This window comes from Vitis riparia, chromosome 18 (genome assembly GCF_004353265.1).
Source record: "Vitis riparia cultivar Riparia Gloire de Montpellier isolate 1030 chromosome 18, EGFV_Vit.rip_1.0, whole genome shotgun sequence".
Taxonomy (NCBI): domain Eukaryota; kingdom Viridiplantae; phylum Streptophyta; class Magnoliopsida; order Vitales; family Vitaceae; genus Vitis; species Vitis riparia.
This window is the reverse complement of record NC_048448.1, coordinates 31945659-31961365: the sequence shown is the minus strand read 5'-3', so window position 1 is coordinate 31961365 and position 15707 is coordinate 31945659. Positions and strand designations below refer to the sequence as shown.

General features: G+C 32.9%; 2 protein-coding genes across 4 annotated transcripts; both read left to right on the top strand.

The window, feature by feature from the left end:
- Positions 1-3672: 3672 nt before the first annotated feature.
- On the top strand, positions 3673-8201 carry LOC117907005 (protein NRT1/ PTR FAMILY 5.10-like). Its single transcript, XM_034820316.1, is given in 3 exon segments — positions 3673-4142; positions 6514-7061; positions 7218-8201. Coding segments are annotated over 3 exon segments (1719 nt in total). The 5' UTR covers positions 3673-3788; the 3' UTR covers positions 8035-8201.
- Positions 8202-10381: 2180 nt separating this feature from the next.
- On the top strand, positions 10382-14540 carry LOC117907006 (protein NRT1/ PTR FAMILY 5.10-like). Of its 3 annotated transcripts, XM_034820319.1 has the most exons (5): positions 10382-10514; positions 10610-10827; positions 12739-13274; positions 13454-13946; positions 14034-14540. In XM_034820319.1, the coding sequence occupies exons 1-5, from the start codon at positions 10388-10390 to the stop codon at positions 14289-14291; spliced, it is 1632 nt and encodes a 543-aa protein (XP_034676210.1). In that variant the 5' UTR covers positions 10382-10387; the 3' UTR covers positions 14292-14540. The 3 variants fall into 3 exon arrangements, with proteins under 3 accessions (XP_034676210.1, XP_034676209.1, XP_034676208.1); XM_034820318.1 differs by having other exon boundaries at positions 13478-14540; XM_034820317.1 differs by having other exon boundaries at positions 13454-14540.
- The last annotated feature ends 1167 nt before the right edge of the window (positions 14541-15707 follow it).

Here is a 15707-nt window from a genome sequence, read left to right as displayed (position 1 = left end):
AAAAGGGAATTGAAATGGTGAAATAAAGGTGACACTTGAAGAGTAAAAGGATGAGAATACACTCCATTTTTTTTTTTTATTTCTTCAATCATATGTTTTATCAATTATGCTAAATATATGAATCTTACTAGGGGTGACAATGGGGTGGGTTTGACACAAGCCACCCTATCTCAATCCAATCTCATTTATTTAAAATAATTTTCATCTCTATCTCATTAAAAAAATTAAATGGTATGATTTTTTTTAATTTTTTTAAAATTTTTAATTACATTAAAATAAATATACTTTATAAATAATTAAATTATTATAATTTTTGATAATTTATTTTATTAAAAAAGTATTTTATCATTATCTATATACTAAAAATAGCAAAATGAAAATTAAATTAAATTAATTTTATATATAATTGGGATGGGACAAGACAATATCCAAACCTACCTTGAACCCATCCCCGGTTTAAAAAAAATGTCAAACTCATCCCATATCTATTTATTTAAATTTCAAACATGTCCCATTGGAGGTGGATAGGACAGGTACCTAAAAAACCTGCCTCATTTCCATCCTTAAACTTTACGGTCATTATGTCTTTTAATTATCCCTAAGATATGACATTTATTTGAGATGATTAAATATTAATAGTAGAAAATTCAATTGAGATCAAAGTGGAATGATCTCTGATGACATAATTGATCTAACACTTATTGAGGTTGGATTATTCGTAGTATTGAATCATTGATCAAATAAAATATAAATGGTTCTAATTTAAGATGTGAAATGAGACATCATCTCAGTCATCGTCTTTTATAAAAGGTAACCCATTAAATTAAATTGATAGAAAATTAAAATGCCTTTAAATTTATGCATTAAAATACTTTTTATAAAAGTAACTTAAATTATTACCCAAACATGTATTGATTTTGACATTTGAAAGGCAACGGATATTGATTTTTCTATTCAAGGAGTAATCTCATGCGACTAGCAACATGTACATAAGAGACAGTGATATTGACTGCTTAATTTAAATGTAATAAAAGAAAAGCAAGTAAAGAGAATTGCTTTATTGGAGCCGTGTTTGATTAATCTTGATGGATTATATGATTATTTCACTAAAGAAGTACAAGTTGGTGTTAGTAACACTTGTGATAGAGAGGCTTGTGTATAATGCAAAGGTTGCACACGGTCTTGTAATGATCTGTACCAAATCATATAGATATTATCCGCTTTGAACCCAAAATAGCTCTTACGACTTTAAAACGCATTTATAAGGTTAAGAAGAATCTATACTCATATGATTTTATGAACTTTCCCACTTATTCGATGTAGAATTTTACAAACACCCCCTATGCAAACATAATGCCTTTGTTGTGTCATGTGAGATTATGAGGTCAAATAGACAAACACCCTATATGAGGCCAAACAAATCCCCATATCGAGGTTGGGGATTGACTTTGATATTTTTTTTGTAATGACAATGTTACGTATGCATGAGGGGAGGAGGGGGTGGAGGTGGTGTTTGTGACATTCTACGTCGGATAGGGGTAAAAGTTCTTGATATTATATAAATATGAATTATTTTTAACTTTGTAGATGCGTTTTAAACCCATGAGGTCCTCTTTGGACCTAAAATGAATAATATCTATACGATTGAGAGTAGTAACATATTTCCATTGACTTAATTTCCATCCAAAGCTCATAAAATTTGGTGTAAATACATCTAATTATCATTACTTTCAAATTTCATCGATTAACATTCCTATAAATTTATTTCACTTATAAAATTAATTTTTAAAAAGATTATTTACATGGATTCACCATTTTTGTTTGGATGTTGAAAAGGTGAATTTATGTAAATTTATCCAATCAAACTTTCTTGAAAAGAAATTAGTTTATATTTATTTATTTATTTTTCAAAATGTCCTTTTATTTTGAGTCATTTGTCTAAACAACCCTTAAAGAGGGGAGAGGGAGATCATTGACTAAATAGTCTAACCAATATATATATATATATATATATATATATATATATATATATATATATATATATTATTTAATTTTCATATAAAAAGTTAAATAAGTGACTTTCTTTTCATGCTCTTGATGGTAAAATCAAATATGATGGAAAATTCCATTTTATTTTATTTCTCTTGTATTTTTCATCAAACTTTTAGAAAGTGAAGATACCTTGAATAAAAAGTTGAATAAAACCAAATAGTCATATTAACCCTTGGCTATCATAATTATTGCTGTTTGTTTATTTTATTGTTTTTCTTAAATTCAAATAATGAAAAATCTTCTACTCATTGCTTTCTAAAATATTTTATTAAAATGATGAGATAATATTATTTTTTTACTCATTATTTTTTAAAATATTTTACTAAAGTGATAAGATGATAGTCATTAAAATAACTTCAATATATTAAAAATTACACATTTATCCTTATTTTGACATTTTTACTTTTATTCTTTTTATCTAAGAAGTGTTTAAGCGAGATAATAATTAAAAATACGTTAAAGGGTAATTTTGTTAAAAAAAAGTTATGAGTTTGGTGGTGTGATTTAAAAACAATTTTTAATTTTTAAAAATAGAAATCAGTTTTTAAAAATTCCTAACATTGTTTGATGATGGTTCTTTAGAAATAATTTTAAAAAATAAAGTGAAATAGAGAACAATTTTAAAAACAAAATTGTTTGGTAGAGTAATTTAAATAATTTTTTGTTTTTAAAAATAGAAATTTGATTTTAAAAATTCATAATATTATTTAACTGTTGTTCTCTAGAAATAATGTTTAAAAACAAAATGAAATAGAAAACAAATTTTAAAAAATAAGGAAAAACATAGGATTGTTTGATCATATTTTTTTGAAACTTGTTTTTAAAAATTATTTTTTGTTTTTTTAACTTAAAAGCATTAAGAAGATCGGTAAGCTTCAAAGGTATAAACTTAAGAGAGAAATCCTTTAAAAAATATTTTATAAATTAAATTTTATCTATTTTGATGTGAAAGGAAATAATTAGAGTTAAAGGTAGTGCTTATATTAATAAAATGAAAAATCTCTCAAAAATTAATACTAATTTTTCTTTTATTTTCTGAAAACATATTTGTCGTCTCACATTTTTTTCCCTTTGAGAATGAAAGAAATATTTATATTTTACAAAATTTCGAACTATTTCTTGAGGATGCCAAAAAGAATGGATGAAATGGTAAAAACTAATTATAAAATAATAATAAAGTAATTATACAACCACTAAATATTTTAAAATTTAACATTCCAAAAATTAATAAATAGGAAAGAATTAGATGTAACTGAAAAATAAATTCTCCCATTTATTCTTGTAAAAAATAAAAATTTAAAATCTACTTTCTCAGCCATAAATTTAAAATCCAAAATTAGAACGCGAGAAAAAAAAAGAAAAAAAGGAAAAAAGAAAAGAAAAAAATAAAAATCACATCCACGTACATCTTCAATCGATACACGTAATTGAGTCAACAATTTGGTAACATATTCAATTACCCACGTGTTTTTTTTTTCTTTTTTGACCAATGAAAAGAATGTATATTTTATAAATTATTTATTTAATCATATCTTTAAAATAGTAAAAAAAAGGAAAAAAAAAAAAGAGAGGATAAAATGGTAAAATAATTTATAAAAAGGCGGGTCGAAGCCAGGAGGTCAGAGCCTACGACATCATTCATCGTCCTAGAAAACTACTGCAGAAATCGTGTAATAAAAGGATAATAATCTCCTCTCGGAAGATTCCTAAATTCTGTGGTTGTCGATCGCCGACCCATGGCCTACTCTTCGATCTCCGGCGGCACGGAGACCCCACTACTTGACGACACCGTCGACGGTTTCGCCGACCACAAGGGCCGTCCAGTGAGGAGATCGAGCTCCGGCGGGTGGCGATCCGCGTCCTTCATCATCGGAGTCGAGGTTGCGGAGAGGTTCGCCTACTACGGCATAGGGTCCAACCTCATAAGCTTCCTTATCGGGCCACTGGGCCAGTCTACCGCCGCCGCCGCCGCCAACGTCAACACATGGTCCGGCACCTCCACGTTGCTGCCGCTGTTGGGAGCTTTTGTGGCGGACACGTATCTCGGCCGCTATTACACCATCATTGTTGCTTCCCTTATCTACATACTGGTTCGTTTCTCTTTCCCAATCTTTTTCCTTTTTTTTTGGGTCCATTTTTAGCGCTTAATTTCAAATGATGCAGTTAATTTCTTGATCATAATTTAAGATGGGTGAAATAATTTAGAGAGTGGGTCAAGTTTCAAAATTTTCTAATTTTTTCAATGTTTGGATTTAAGATACGTGTTGTTAGAAAAAAAAATAAAAAAAAATTCTCTGTGTTGCTATATTGTGGTGGACTCTTTTTTGTTTTGTTTCTCTCTTATCATCTTTGTTTTTTCATATGTCCATTTTTGGAAGATGTTAAGATTTTGAATTTTTGTCAAACCATTTTTAAGTGCTCAATTGTAATTATTGCCATTATTTTCCAAAATTTAATTTTTATTCTTGGGAAATTTGAGATTTAGAGTTTTTTTTTTCTTCCTATTTTGTGATACTTAATTGTAATTATCTCACAAAGTTAATTTATTTTATTGTAATTAATGTGGGATTACCAAGTGTAGCATGAAGTGATTTTTGAGAGAACCAACCCAAGAGTTGGAATTCCCTAATGGGATTTAACCAATCATTTTAGCTAGGAATCAATATTTGGGGCACTATTAGCTAAGGGGTCTAAATCATGTTGATTTATGAGTTAATTTTAATGGTCTTTTCCCCCTTTTGTATCACATTTTTGAACATGGTAAATATTTTGAAGGTTGATTATGGTATCGGTATGGTACCAAATCCTCATCCTGTGAAAATGGAAATATTCTGCTAATTGAAATAAATTTCAAAACATTAAATGGGGGCTTTGGTTTGGTTCAATTGAAGTTTCTACTTTTCCATGATCAGAAGCTGGTTTGGTTCAAGGGGAGTCATAGATGCTTGAATTCAGTTTGTTTGATGCTTGAAGGAGTAATGAATTTTTAACACAATTGGATTGGGAAAAGCTGTTTTTCAAAATTGAAAATTGTTGGTTGGCTGATAAGTAAAATCAGGACTAGTTCTTTCAGAAGGATTATGGCCGCTAACTACATGATGAAAGATATTTAAGAAATGATGCCTTTATGGGTGATGCTTTTCTAGTATCTATCGTATCGAGATTTGAGAAAAAAAAGGCTACTCTTTTAGATGGAGATGGTTTTTTATGAAATGTTCTTGATTATGACTTTACAGCTCCCTTTAGTGTAGTAGAGTCATGAGGAAGTCTCAGGGGCTCAGGGGATCATGCAAGGAATTTGGTGGGTTACCATTTTGAGGGTTGGCGATTATTCTACTGTTGATGTTTCAGAGTGTTTGATGAATTGTTTGTGGGAAATATTGACTGTTTTCTGGTTAAGGAAGAGAGACTTTAAATTGTGTGATTGGGTTAACAAGTCGTGCAGACGTCAAGGATGCTTATTAATTATGAAATCAACTCGAACTGTCTGCTTTGACCAAGATCTGGGTGGTGGTTAGTTTGGCTAGGATTAGAGTGGACGATGAGTTATTCATATAGAGGGCTTACATGGAAAATAAAAAATTGCATGCTTAAGAAGGCATTTGTTTGTTTTACTATCGAACTGGTCATTGGGGGTTAGTTATTGGTAAGTCATTATTGTTTCTTTATAAGATTTGATGGATTTTAGCTACTTCTCAAAGGATAATTTTGTGGAATGCACGAAAAATGGTTCTTAGTACCCTAACATATAAGGGGGCAAAGAAGATCGAGCAGAGTGAGAATGATTTGGCCTTGTAGGTTATGGGGGTTCCTTGGCTATACTGCACTTTCTTAACCTCATAGGGAAGACACTGATGCAAAGTGGCAATATATTGCCTTGTCTTTATTTGTTTATTTGTTTGTTTTTTAAACATTTTAAGTTGTGTTAAAATAATGGGTCATGATGCAACAGGGATGGATTTTGGTTGAGTTGTGAGAGTGGTGGATTTTACAGAATTGCTCATGAATTTACATAGCCCCATCACATGTTAGACATATAAATTATCTGGATTATATGATTAGTTTTTTAGTCACTTTTTCTCTGATTTCCATAGTTTATGCTTAAGGAGATCAAGTATTACATTAATGACAGCCAGACCTTGACCATTAGGCTCTTGTTGCAACAAAAGTTGCTTCCAATTTGTGGGTGATTTTCAGAGAATGCGTTTAGAAGACAGCTGGTTTGTTCAGTTACTCAAAAGAGTGAGTCTGGTTTATACACGCCATGCTCTATTATTGGAAGAACCCACCGTGAGACTAATATGCTTAAAGATGCATATAAAACTCTTCCTTGTAAAGAATGTCTGGAAAATGTCAGTTTTGATTTTTGGAAATTGTTTTGAGTGCTTTTTGACATAGTATTCTAAGTTGCTGTCATAATTTAGTGATAATCATCTTCAACTTTGATTCTGTGAACCACAGGGGCTAGGCTTGTTAGCAGTATCTGCTGTGCTTCCTTCTGCGAGCCCTTCTGAATGCCAAAAAAATGATGAAATCGCTTCTTGTTCTCCTCCTCAGCTACAAGTAATCCTCTTCTTTTTCGCTCTATATCTTGTAGCAGTTGGGCAAGGTGGGCACAAGCCCTGTGTCCAGGCTTTTGGAGCTGACCAGTTTGATGGACAAGATCCAGTGGAGGGCAAATCCAAAAGCTCATTCTTCAACTGGTGGTACTTCTCTATGTGCTTTGGTACCCTAATAACTCTCTTCATCTTGAACTACATTCAAGACAACCTGAATTGGGGTCTTGGATTTGGAATCCCCTGTATTGCCATGGTGATTGCACTACTTGTTTTCTTGCTTGGGACCAAGACATACCGGTATAGTGTCAATGGAGATGAGAAAAGCCCATTTGTGAGGATTGGTCAGGTGTTTGTTGCAGCAGCTAGAAATTGGAGGACAACTGATTCGTCTCTAAATTTTGAAGAGGTAGCTTGAGGAACCCTACCTCACCAAGGTTCTCTGCAGTTCAGGTAAGAGATTTGAGTTTCTGCACTGATATTTAAAAAAGGTAGGCAAACACATAGTTCTCAGGGAAAATTATTTCGAATTCAATGCCATCAAGATGTCCACAAAGCATATTGGAACCCATCTAACATAGTATAATGTGACCCTAACTCTTGTTATAGGTTTCTTAACAAGGCCTTGCTTGCACCGGATGGTTCCAAGGACAATGGCAAGGTGTGTAGTGTCAGTGATGTTGAAGAAGCAAAGGCGGTTCTGAGGCTCTTTCCCATATGGGCTACGTGTTTGGCCTACGCTATTGTGTTTGCACAGTCATCGACTTTCTTTACCAAGCAAGGAATTACTATGGATCGGTCACTTGGATCAGGGTTTGTGATACCAGCAGCTTCACTTCAGTCCTTTATCACCCTTGCCATTATCATCTTCATCCCCATATATGATCGCATTTTTGTTCCCATTGCAAGATCATTAACCAGGAAACCATCTGGCATAACAATGCTTCAGAGGATCGGAACTGGGATTTTCTTATCTTGCATCTCCATGGTAATTGCAGCCCTGGTTGAGATGAAACGGCTCAAAACCGCTGAAGAATACGGATTGGTTGATATGCCAAAGGTGACGGTTCCAATGAGCGTGTGCTGGTTGATTCCCCAATACATCTTGTTTGGAGTTTCGGACGTGTTCACCATGGTTGGTCTGCAGGAGTTTTTCTATGATCAGGTCCCAAATGAATTAAGGAGTGTCGGCCTCGCCCTCTACCTCAGTATCTTCGGTGTAGGGAACTTCCTGAGCAGTTTTCTCATCTCTGTCATCGACAAAACAACTAATGGAGATGGCCAAGGTAGCTGGTTCAATGATAATCTTAATCAGGCACATCTTGATTACTTCTACTGGCTGCTGGCTGGGCTCAGTGCAGTTGGGTTGGCTACCTACTTGTATTTTGCAAAATCCTATATTTATAATAGGGGAAATACAACGTAAGCTCCCTTCATTTTTATTATTATTGTTCCACCAATATAGAATATAGTAAATGCAAATTGTTATATTAGATGATCTCTGTTATAAAATTCAAATATTTCATATTATTTGTATGTGTTTTTTCTTTCGTGTGAATGGATATAGTGGGCTTTTTAATGTTTGATTTTAAATATAATATAATTTTTTTCCCTTCTATTTTTTTTTTATTTATATTTTCATTTTTCCTCAAAATTTCCTGGTTACTAAACATAACTTTAACCTATACTAACCACATTTTTAATACAAAAGGAAAATATGATAGAAGTGATGAGAACAATTATTTCGGGGTGCAATTTGGGTTTTTAAAGTGGAATTCTTTTACGAAGATTAAGAGGGTGTTTAGTAAATCAACTTTATACATCAATTTAATGACGTAATATGTCTTAACAATTTAATTCAAGTTATTACATAAATTAAACATGTTTGGCAAAATAACTTAAGACCTGTTTGGTAACTGTTTTCGAAAACAATTTTTTATTTTTAGAACAAATAAAATTGAAAAACACATTTGACAATCACAAAATAGAAAACTATTTTTTTTGTTTTAAACAACAAAAAATATAGTATTTTCAGATAATATATTTTAATTATTTTTAATTATTTTCATTCGTTTTTTGAAAATTGTTTTAAAAAATAATTATATAAATATGAATAATGAATAACGAATAATGATTAAAAAGTGTCGGGCTCCCTCGTATGTGAGGGAGTGGGCCCTATATGCTTGGGACCAAGTCAGTTACATTAAAAAAAAAAAAGGGAGATCGGGAAAAAAGAAAAACAGAGAGAAGAAAAGAAAGAGAAAAAAACACATTTGTCTAGATTTCATCAATAAGCCGATCCTACTTCATCTGTGGTTCGATCGAGTTGAAATTTGGAGGAGAGGTTTGAAACTCGAGTAGTTACAATCTGAACGGTGGAGATCAGATTTTGAGCTCGAGAACTGGTGTTATTGCCCATGAACAGTAACAACATTTTTTTGGTATATTTTCTCCAATTTTTCTGTGTCTTAGTTACATTAAAAAAAAAAAAAGGAGATTAGGAAAAAAGAAAAACAGAGAAAAGAGAAGAAAAAGAAAAAAACACATTTGTCTAGATTTCATCAATAAGCCGATCCTACTTCATCTGTGGTCCGATCGAGTTGAAATTTGGAGGAGAGATTTAAAACTCGAGTAGTTACAATTTGAACGGTGGAGATCAGATTTTGAGCTCGAGAACTGGTGTTATTGCCCATGAACAGTAACAACATTTTTTTGGTATATTTTCTCCATTTTTTTTGTGTCTTTTGCCAAGAGAGATTATATAATCCAAGGCTATATGTGCTCTTGATGTATTTGACAGCATCTAGAGATTATTTTAGAGAAGACAAGTGTAACCTATTATTGTTGATAGTGGAAGTTTGAACTGGACTAGATCCTGTGGTTTTTCCCTTCGCATTGGGGGGTTTTCCATGTAAAAATTCTAGTGTCTAATTTATTTTTTTATTGCATGAGTTTATTTATTTATTACTACTAGTTGCTATTACCTATATAATTTTGCACAAAGAAAGGGTAGAAAAATTCTAGTGTTTGTTGGAATATTGTGAATTCACCTTAACAAGTGGTATGAGAGCCAAGTTGATTAGTAGTGAGATCTCTTATTGAAAGAAAATAAAATATAATTAAAATTAATAAGAAATTTATATATATTTAAATTATTTAATAAGAGTTAAATAAATAAAATAAGTTTAAAGCAAGATATAAAAATAATTTATAAACTTTTAATTTATTTTTTATTTTTTATTTTTTTCTATTTTCTTTCTCTTGCATTTTCTTTCCATAAACCAAACATGGCCTAGTTTCCATAAGCCAAACATGGCCTAATGGAAGGAGATTCTAAGATAGTTTATGATACTATTAGAAGAGTCAAAATTCACAACAGTATTAATATTTAGTACATGATACTTGAAATCATAATTACATAGAAATAAAATAAAATATTAATATTATTTCTACATCTTATTTAAAGGGAGATGGTGCAGCTAGCATCACTATCCAAAATCAAATTCTATCACTTTCCCAAATCAAATTCTCATAGCCATTAATTCTATGCTCAGAACTTGAAAAAATAATAGAAAATAGCAAAAGTTGTGCAAAACTAGTGTTTGGAGCACTAGAAAATTTGAAAAGATTCCTATGTGGTGGTGGTGACTTGTGCGTAGTGAATCATGAAGCACAACTATGAATTGCAGTACACCCAACGAACATTACCCGCAAACAGAGAAGCCTGCATATATACCAAGACATCTCCTTTGTGTGGTGAGCTTTGGCTTGGCGAACACATGGATAGCTGTTTCATCTCGGAGGCTCCAACTTTGGACGACACTGTAGATGGTGCCGTCGACCACAAAGGAGACCCAGCCAAGAGATCCTTCTCAGGTGCCTGGAAATCTGCGTATTTCATCATAGGTACGAAATGAAGTAGTTAAAGAAAAATTTACATGTAAATAGTTTATCATATGGACAAATTATGTCATAAAGATGACCCTAAATGTATTTTACAGGCATGGCAGTTGTGGACAGGTTTGCTTTCAAAGGTATAGAAACCAACCTTATAAACTACCTCACCGGATGGCTAGGGGAGTCCACCGCCGCTGCAGCTGCCAACGTGAATACATGGTCCGGGACTGCGACTTTATTGCCTCTCTTAGGAGCTGCCATTGCAGACTCTTATCTTGGTCAATATCGCACCATTGTTATTGCTTCTCTTACCTACATCCTGGTTAGTCCTTAGAATTTATCCCGCAATTAGTTGCTTCTTGCACTGAGCTTCATGTTTCAAAAATCCTATAGTTCACTCAATTCAAAAAGTTATTAGGCCACGGTTCATTGATTGGATTGGCAATTTGATGATCACACCATGATATCATAAGTATATAAAAAAGGTTAATAAATATATAAGTAATTTAGAACCTTAAACATATACGTTAATAAATTAATTAAATATTGATAAGAATAAAATATAAATTTAATAGATTATTAATATTTATAATTTTATTAAATGATAAAAATAATAATAATTTATAACCGTTTAACATAAAATAAATTTTATTGTTTAAATGTTAACAGTTATATATTCTAACTTTTTGCAATCTTAAAATTTATGATTTTTTTTATTCATATTACTTTTATATTTGTTATCTTCAATCGATAGGGAACAATATTAAAGATTATTTTTAAGTTTTTGAGAAGTGTATGTATGTAATTTACATGATAGTGCAACCTTACTGATAGAGTTTGGTGATTCGAATTTTATTTAATTTGATCCGAAAAGTTCGATGCGAAAAGCTCGCGGTATGAAATATATGGTGAATCTATAATTGTGAGATTTTTTTTTTGAGAATCTATGGTGATAGTGGAGGGATCAAACGGATGTTATGATGATTATATGCAGTAGCCACTCGTAACTTTCCTCTTTTGTACCAATATTTTTGTATAGTGGATTTCATTTTTCTCTATTCGGGGTTTTTCTTAAGATTTTTCATGTAAATTTATGTGTTCTTATTCTATTTTTTTTTTGGTCTATTCTCGTTCTTGCGTAACATATATAATACGAATCTGCGTAACATCCTCTTGAAGTTGGGTTTGGGTGCCCAAGTGGGTTGACTAGACCTGACCCAAATAAATGAGAAAATAGAGGAGCAGTTTTTGGGAGTTTTAAGACTACCCATAAACTACCATTATTAAAAATAAATAAAAAAGATTTTTTATTTTTTATTTTCTCTCTCTCAGAAGTCTCTCTTATCTCTCCGTAAAAAAATTATGTTTTCTCTTCTTTATCAAAAAATGAAAACAAAGAATGCATTTTCTTTTCTCCCTTGAAATAAACAATAAATAATACAATTCAAGGTTAAGGCTTTTGTGCTATGAGAAACGAAAGGTTCTTATATTCGTAGTTTCAAGTTTCGTTTATGACTTGAGGTAATGAATTTGGCTAGTGAAATAACCAATCTAGATCTTGGGCATTTCAGAAGGTGACCGGGAAACCTTATAATTCATCACATCCCATATTCTCGCTCTTGTATAACATATATAATATGAGTCCGCCTTGATAAGGATATACAATCAAGTTGAGAAAGTCAAGGGAGAAAATCAAGGGATTTCCACGTTTGAATATCCGTAGTTATACCATTTATTTGTATTATTAGATAGTTACTCAATTTGTTTTGTTTCCTTTTTCTTTGTAATCAGTTTCCTATTTTCGTGCTCATGCAATCTGTATATATGCTAACCACATCAATGAGAATTACATGCCATAATTCTTCAATTTCTCTCTTCCAAAAATCCTTCACGCCTAGCATCCCATATTCTCTTTTTGCACAAAAGCGACTCGGTTGGATTCCCAGGGAATGGGTCCTCCGTTTTGAGTTCAGTCGCCTGATTCAACTCATGATCCGTCTCAAAATGTGAACCGAATCATTGGCCGGTCTTATTCTGGAGTTGGTACGCACCAAATTCCTGGTTTGTTCCAGGTTTTGGAGGGTGAATCATATGAATAAAAATAAAGAACTAGATTGCATGAATACATTATGAAGTTAATTGCATCATATGTATGAGAAGGGTTCAGGAAATTAATCAACACTATATATCAGGATTGACAATTCTCTTTGATTTCTATTGGAATGGAGTACAGGGACTAGGCTTATTGACTGTGTCTGCTGTGTTTACTTCTGGGAGCTCTTCCAACTGCAAAAACAGCAACAAAACAACGTCCTGCTCTCCTTCTCAGCTCCAAGTAGTCTTCTTCTTTTTCTCATTGTATGTAGTAGCAATTGGGCAAGGTGGGCTCAAGCCTTGCCTCCAAGCATTTGGAGCTGAGCAATTCGACCAACGAGATCAAGAGGAATGCAAAGCCAAAAGCTCATTCTTCAACTGGTGGTTTTTTGGTCTGGCTGGTGGTGTTTCAGTAAGTTACTTGATTATGAGCTACATTGAAGACAACGTTAGTTGGATTCTTGGATTTGGAATCCCTTGCCTTTTCATGGTGTTGGGGCTGCTCCTTTTCTTGATCGGGACTAGGACTTACAGGTATAGTATAAAAAAGAATGAGAGAAGCCCATTTGTGAGAATTGGTCGGGTTTTTGTTGCAGCAGCCAAGAATTGGAAGACAACCCCTCCAGTGGAAGCTACAGAAAACCTTCCCCCTTACCAAGGTTCAAACCAGTTCAAGTAGGCAACAACTTTCTATATATTTCAGTGCATAGGACTCAAATAGGGAAAAAAAATAATAATCATATTTCTCATGAAAGAGATTTGAAAATTCAAGGCCTTTGTCAGATTTCTAACTTCCAGGGCTCTAAAGATTGCCTTTAAATCTTCTCATCAAAATGGTTCTAAATTTATATCAGACTTTGGTCTCTTTTCTATGGCAGGTTTCTCAACAAGGCATTGCTTCTGCCAGGGGGGTCTGGGGAAAAAGGAAAGGCATGTAGCCTCAGTGATGTTGAAGAAGCAAAGGCAGTACTAAGGCTGTTTCCCATATGGGCCACATGTTTGGCGTATGGTATTGTGCTTGCACAGCCACCCACTTTGTTTACCAAGCAAGGAACTACACTAGATAGATCAATAGGTTCAGGCTTTCACATACCAGCAGCTTCACTTCAATTTTTTAGGGCCCTCACGGTTCTCATCTTCATTCCTATATACGACCGCATATTTGTCCCGATTGCTAGATCTTTAACCAGAAAACCATCTGGCATAACAATGCTTCAGAGAATCGGAACTGGGATATTTTTAATTGCCATTACCATGGTAATTGCAGCCCTAGTTGAGTTGAAACGTCTGAAAACTGCTGAAGAATATGAGCTGGTTGATATGCCAAAGACGACTCTTCCTATGAAGGTGTGGTGGTTGATTCCCCAATTTATTTTCTTAGGAATTTCTGACTCATTCACCAGTGTTGGTATTCAGGAGTTTTTTTGTGACCAGATGCCTAATGAATTGAGGAGTGTTGGCGTGTCCCTCCAACTAAGTATCGTTGGCTTAGGGAGCTTGCTGAGCACCTCTCTGATCTCTGTCATTGGGAAAATAACTAGTGGGGATGGACGAGATAGCTGGTTTAGTGACAATCTCAATCGGGCACATCTTGATTACTTTTATTGGCTACTTGCTGGACTCACTGCAATAGGATTGGCTGTCTACTTGTTTTTCGCCAAGTCTTACATTTATAATAGAAGTACAACATGAGTGCACTTAATTTTGTTATTATTGCACCCAATACTAGAAGCACTTTCTTCAACATTTTACCTTAAGTGCGTATCGCTGTAGTGTAATGTTAATGACGTGTATGTTATGTTCGGGTTTATCTCCATAAAGTTCCTCCTATCTAAAAGGAACACGTTGGTTTTTTTTTTTTTTTATTTTGCTTTTTGTGTGACAATTCCCTACGACCAGAAAAAGAGAAGATGATAGGGAGACCAGTCATCTTTCACCAAAGATATCCGTTCTAAATGGTGATCACCTTTCTTGCAATCATCCTTTGGTAGTCTTTTGACGACCATTTTCACATGCCAACAATGACTTTCTGTATTGGTCATCTTCTCTTAATCATAGCTAGTTTCCACTTTCATCTGTCTTTTATAATGACTACTTTTCATAATCATCTTGATGCAATTATGACTAATTTTCAATAAGCATTTTCTTATATATATATATATGGTCACATTCAAAGCATTTAATGTTCCACTAGTAGTCCATCCATCAAATTGGAGTTCAACCGGGTGACGGCGTTTTGTATTTTTTGGGTTCCCAAGTTGAAAACCTATAAATTGAAGAGACCTACTACATTTATTAACATGAGAATAATTGCAATCAATTGAAAAACCTTTCTTTTCTCACATTCAAAGTACATTTATTTCCCACCGTCATATTCTTGAGTGCACCTCAAAATCCATCTAAGCTTTCTCTTGTATTGTGAGCTATGTTTGTTCTAAGATTGGATGCATTAAAAACTTCCTTATCTATTCATTTTGAGTGAATAGACTTCAAGTAGGTGGAGTACTTGAAGGGAATGTAAGTGCCCACTATAAACAGAGTTTGCACTTTTCTTCTGCCTATCCTTTACTTAACTATTATCTTGCTTATTAATTACTTTTCTTTTTGTATTTGGTTGAATATTTTCAAAAAGTTTTTAACACCCAATTCAACAACCCCTCCCCCCACCCCCTTTCTTTGGTGATTCACTTAATTTAATTAGTCATTTTTCACAATTGTAGTTTTAAATGTCATATATATATATATATATATTATCATATGCATTTCCCGAAGATGAAAACATATCAAATATTCAAATTTTAAGGTGGACCCATTGTCAAATGTGATTATATTTTTATATTTTAAATATTAACAAAAAACTAGAATATAATGAAATTAAAATATATCATTCTATAAGAGGAAATTAAAAAAAAAAATAATGAACATAAGCTAAATTTCAATGCATGAAACATTTCATAATTTGTGATTATAACAAAGCATATCCCAAACATGGAAAAATGATCTATCGATAATTTTTTTGTCAATATCCCATGAAGATCTATTGCTCAATATCTTGCTAGATAGACAATATACTTTGTAGAATGTGTGAAATCTATGGCTTTCCATGAC

What these genes read in the sequence shown, in the direction of transcription:
- LOC117907006 (XM_034820317.1), top strand. Translation starts at nt 10,388, where the DNA reads ATGGATAGCTGTTTCATCTCGGAGGCTCCAACTTTGGACGACACTGTA. An exon ending in ATCTGCGTATTTCATCATAG is followed by an intron (nt 10,515 to 10,609) that starts GTACGAAATGAA and finishes TGTATTTTACAG; the next exon opens with GCATGGCAGTTGTGGACAGG. An exon ending in CTTCTCTTACCTACATCCTG is followed by an intron (nt 10,828 to 12,738) that starts GTTAGTCCTTAG and finishes AATGGAGTACAG; the next exon opens with GGACTAGGCTTATTGACTGT.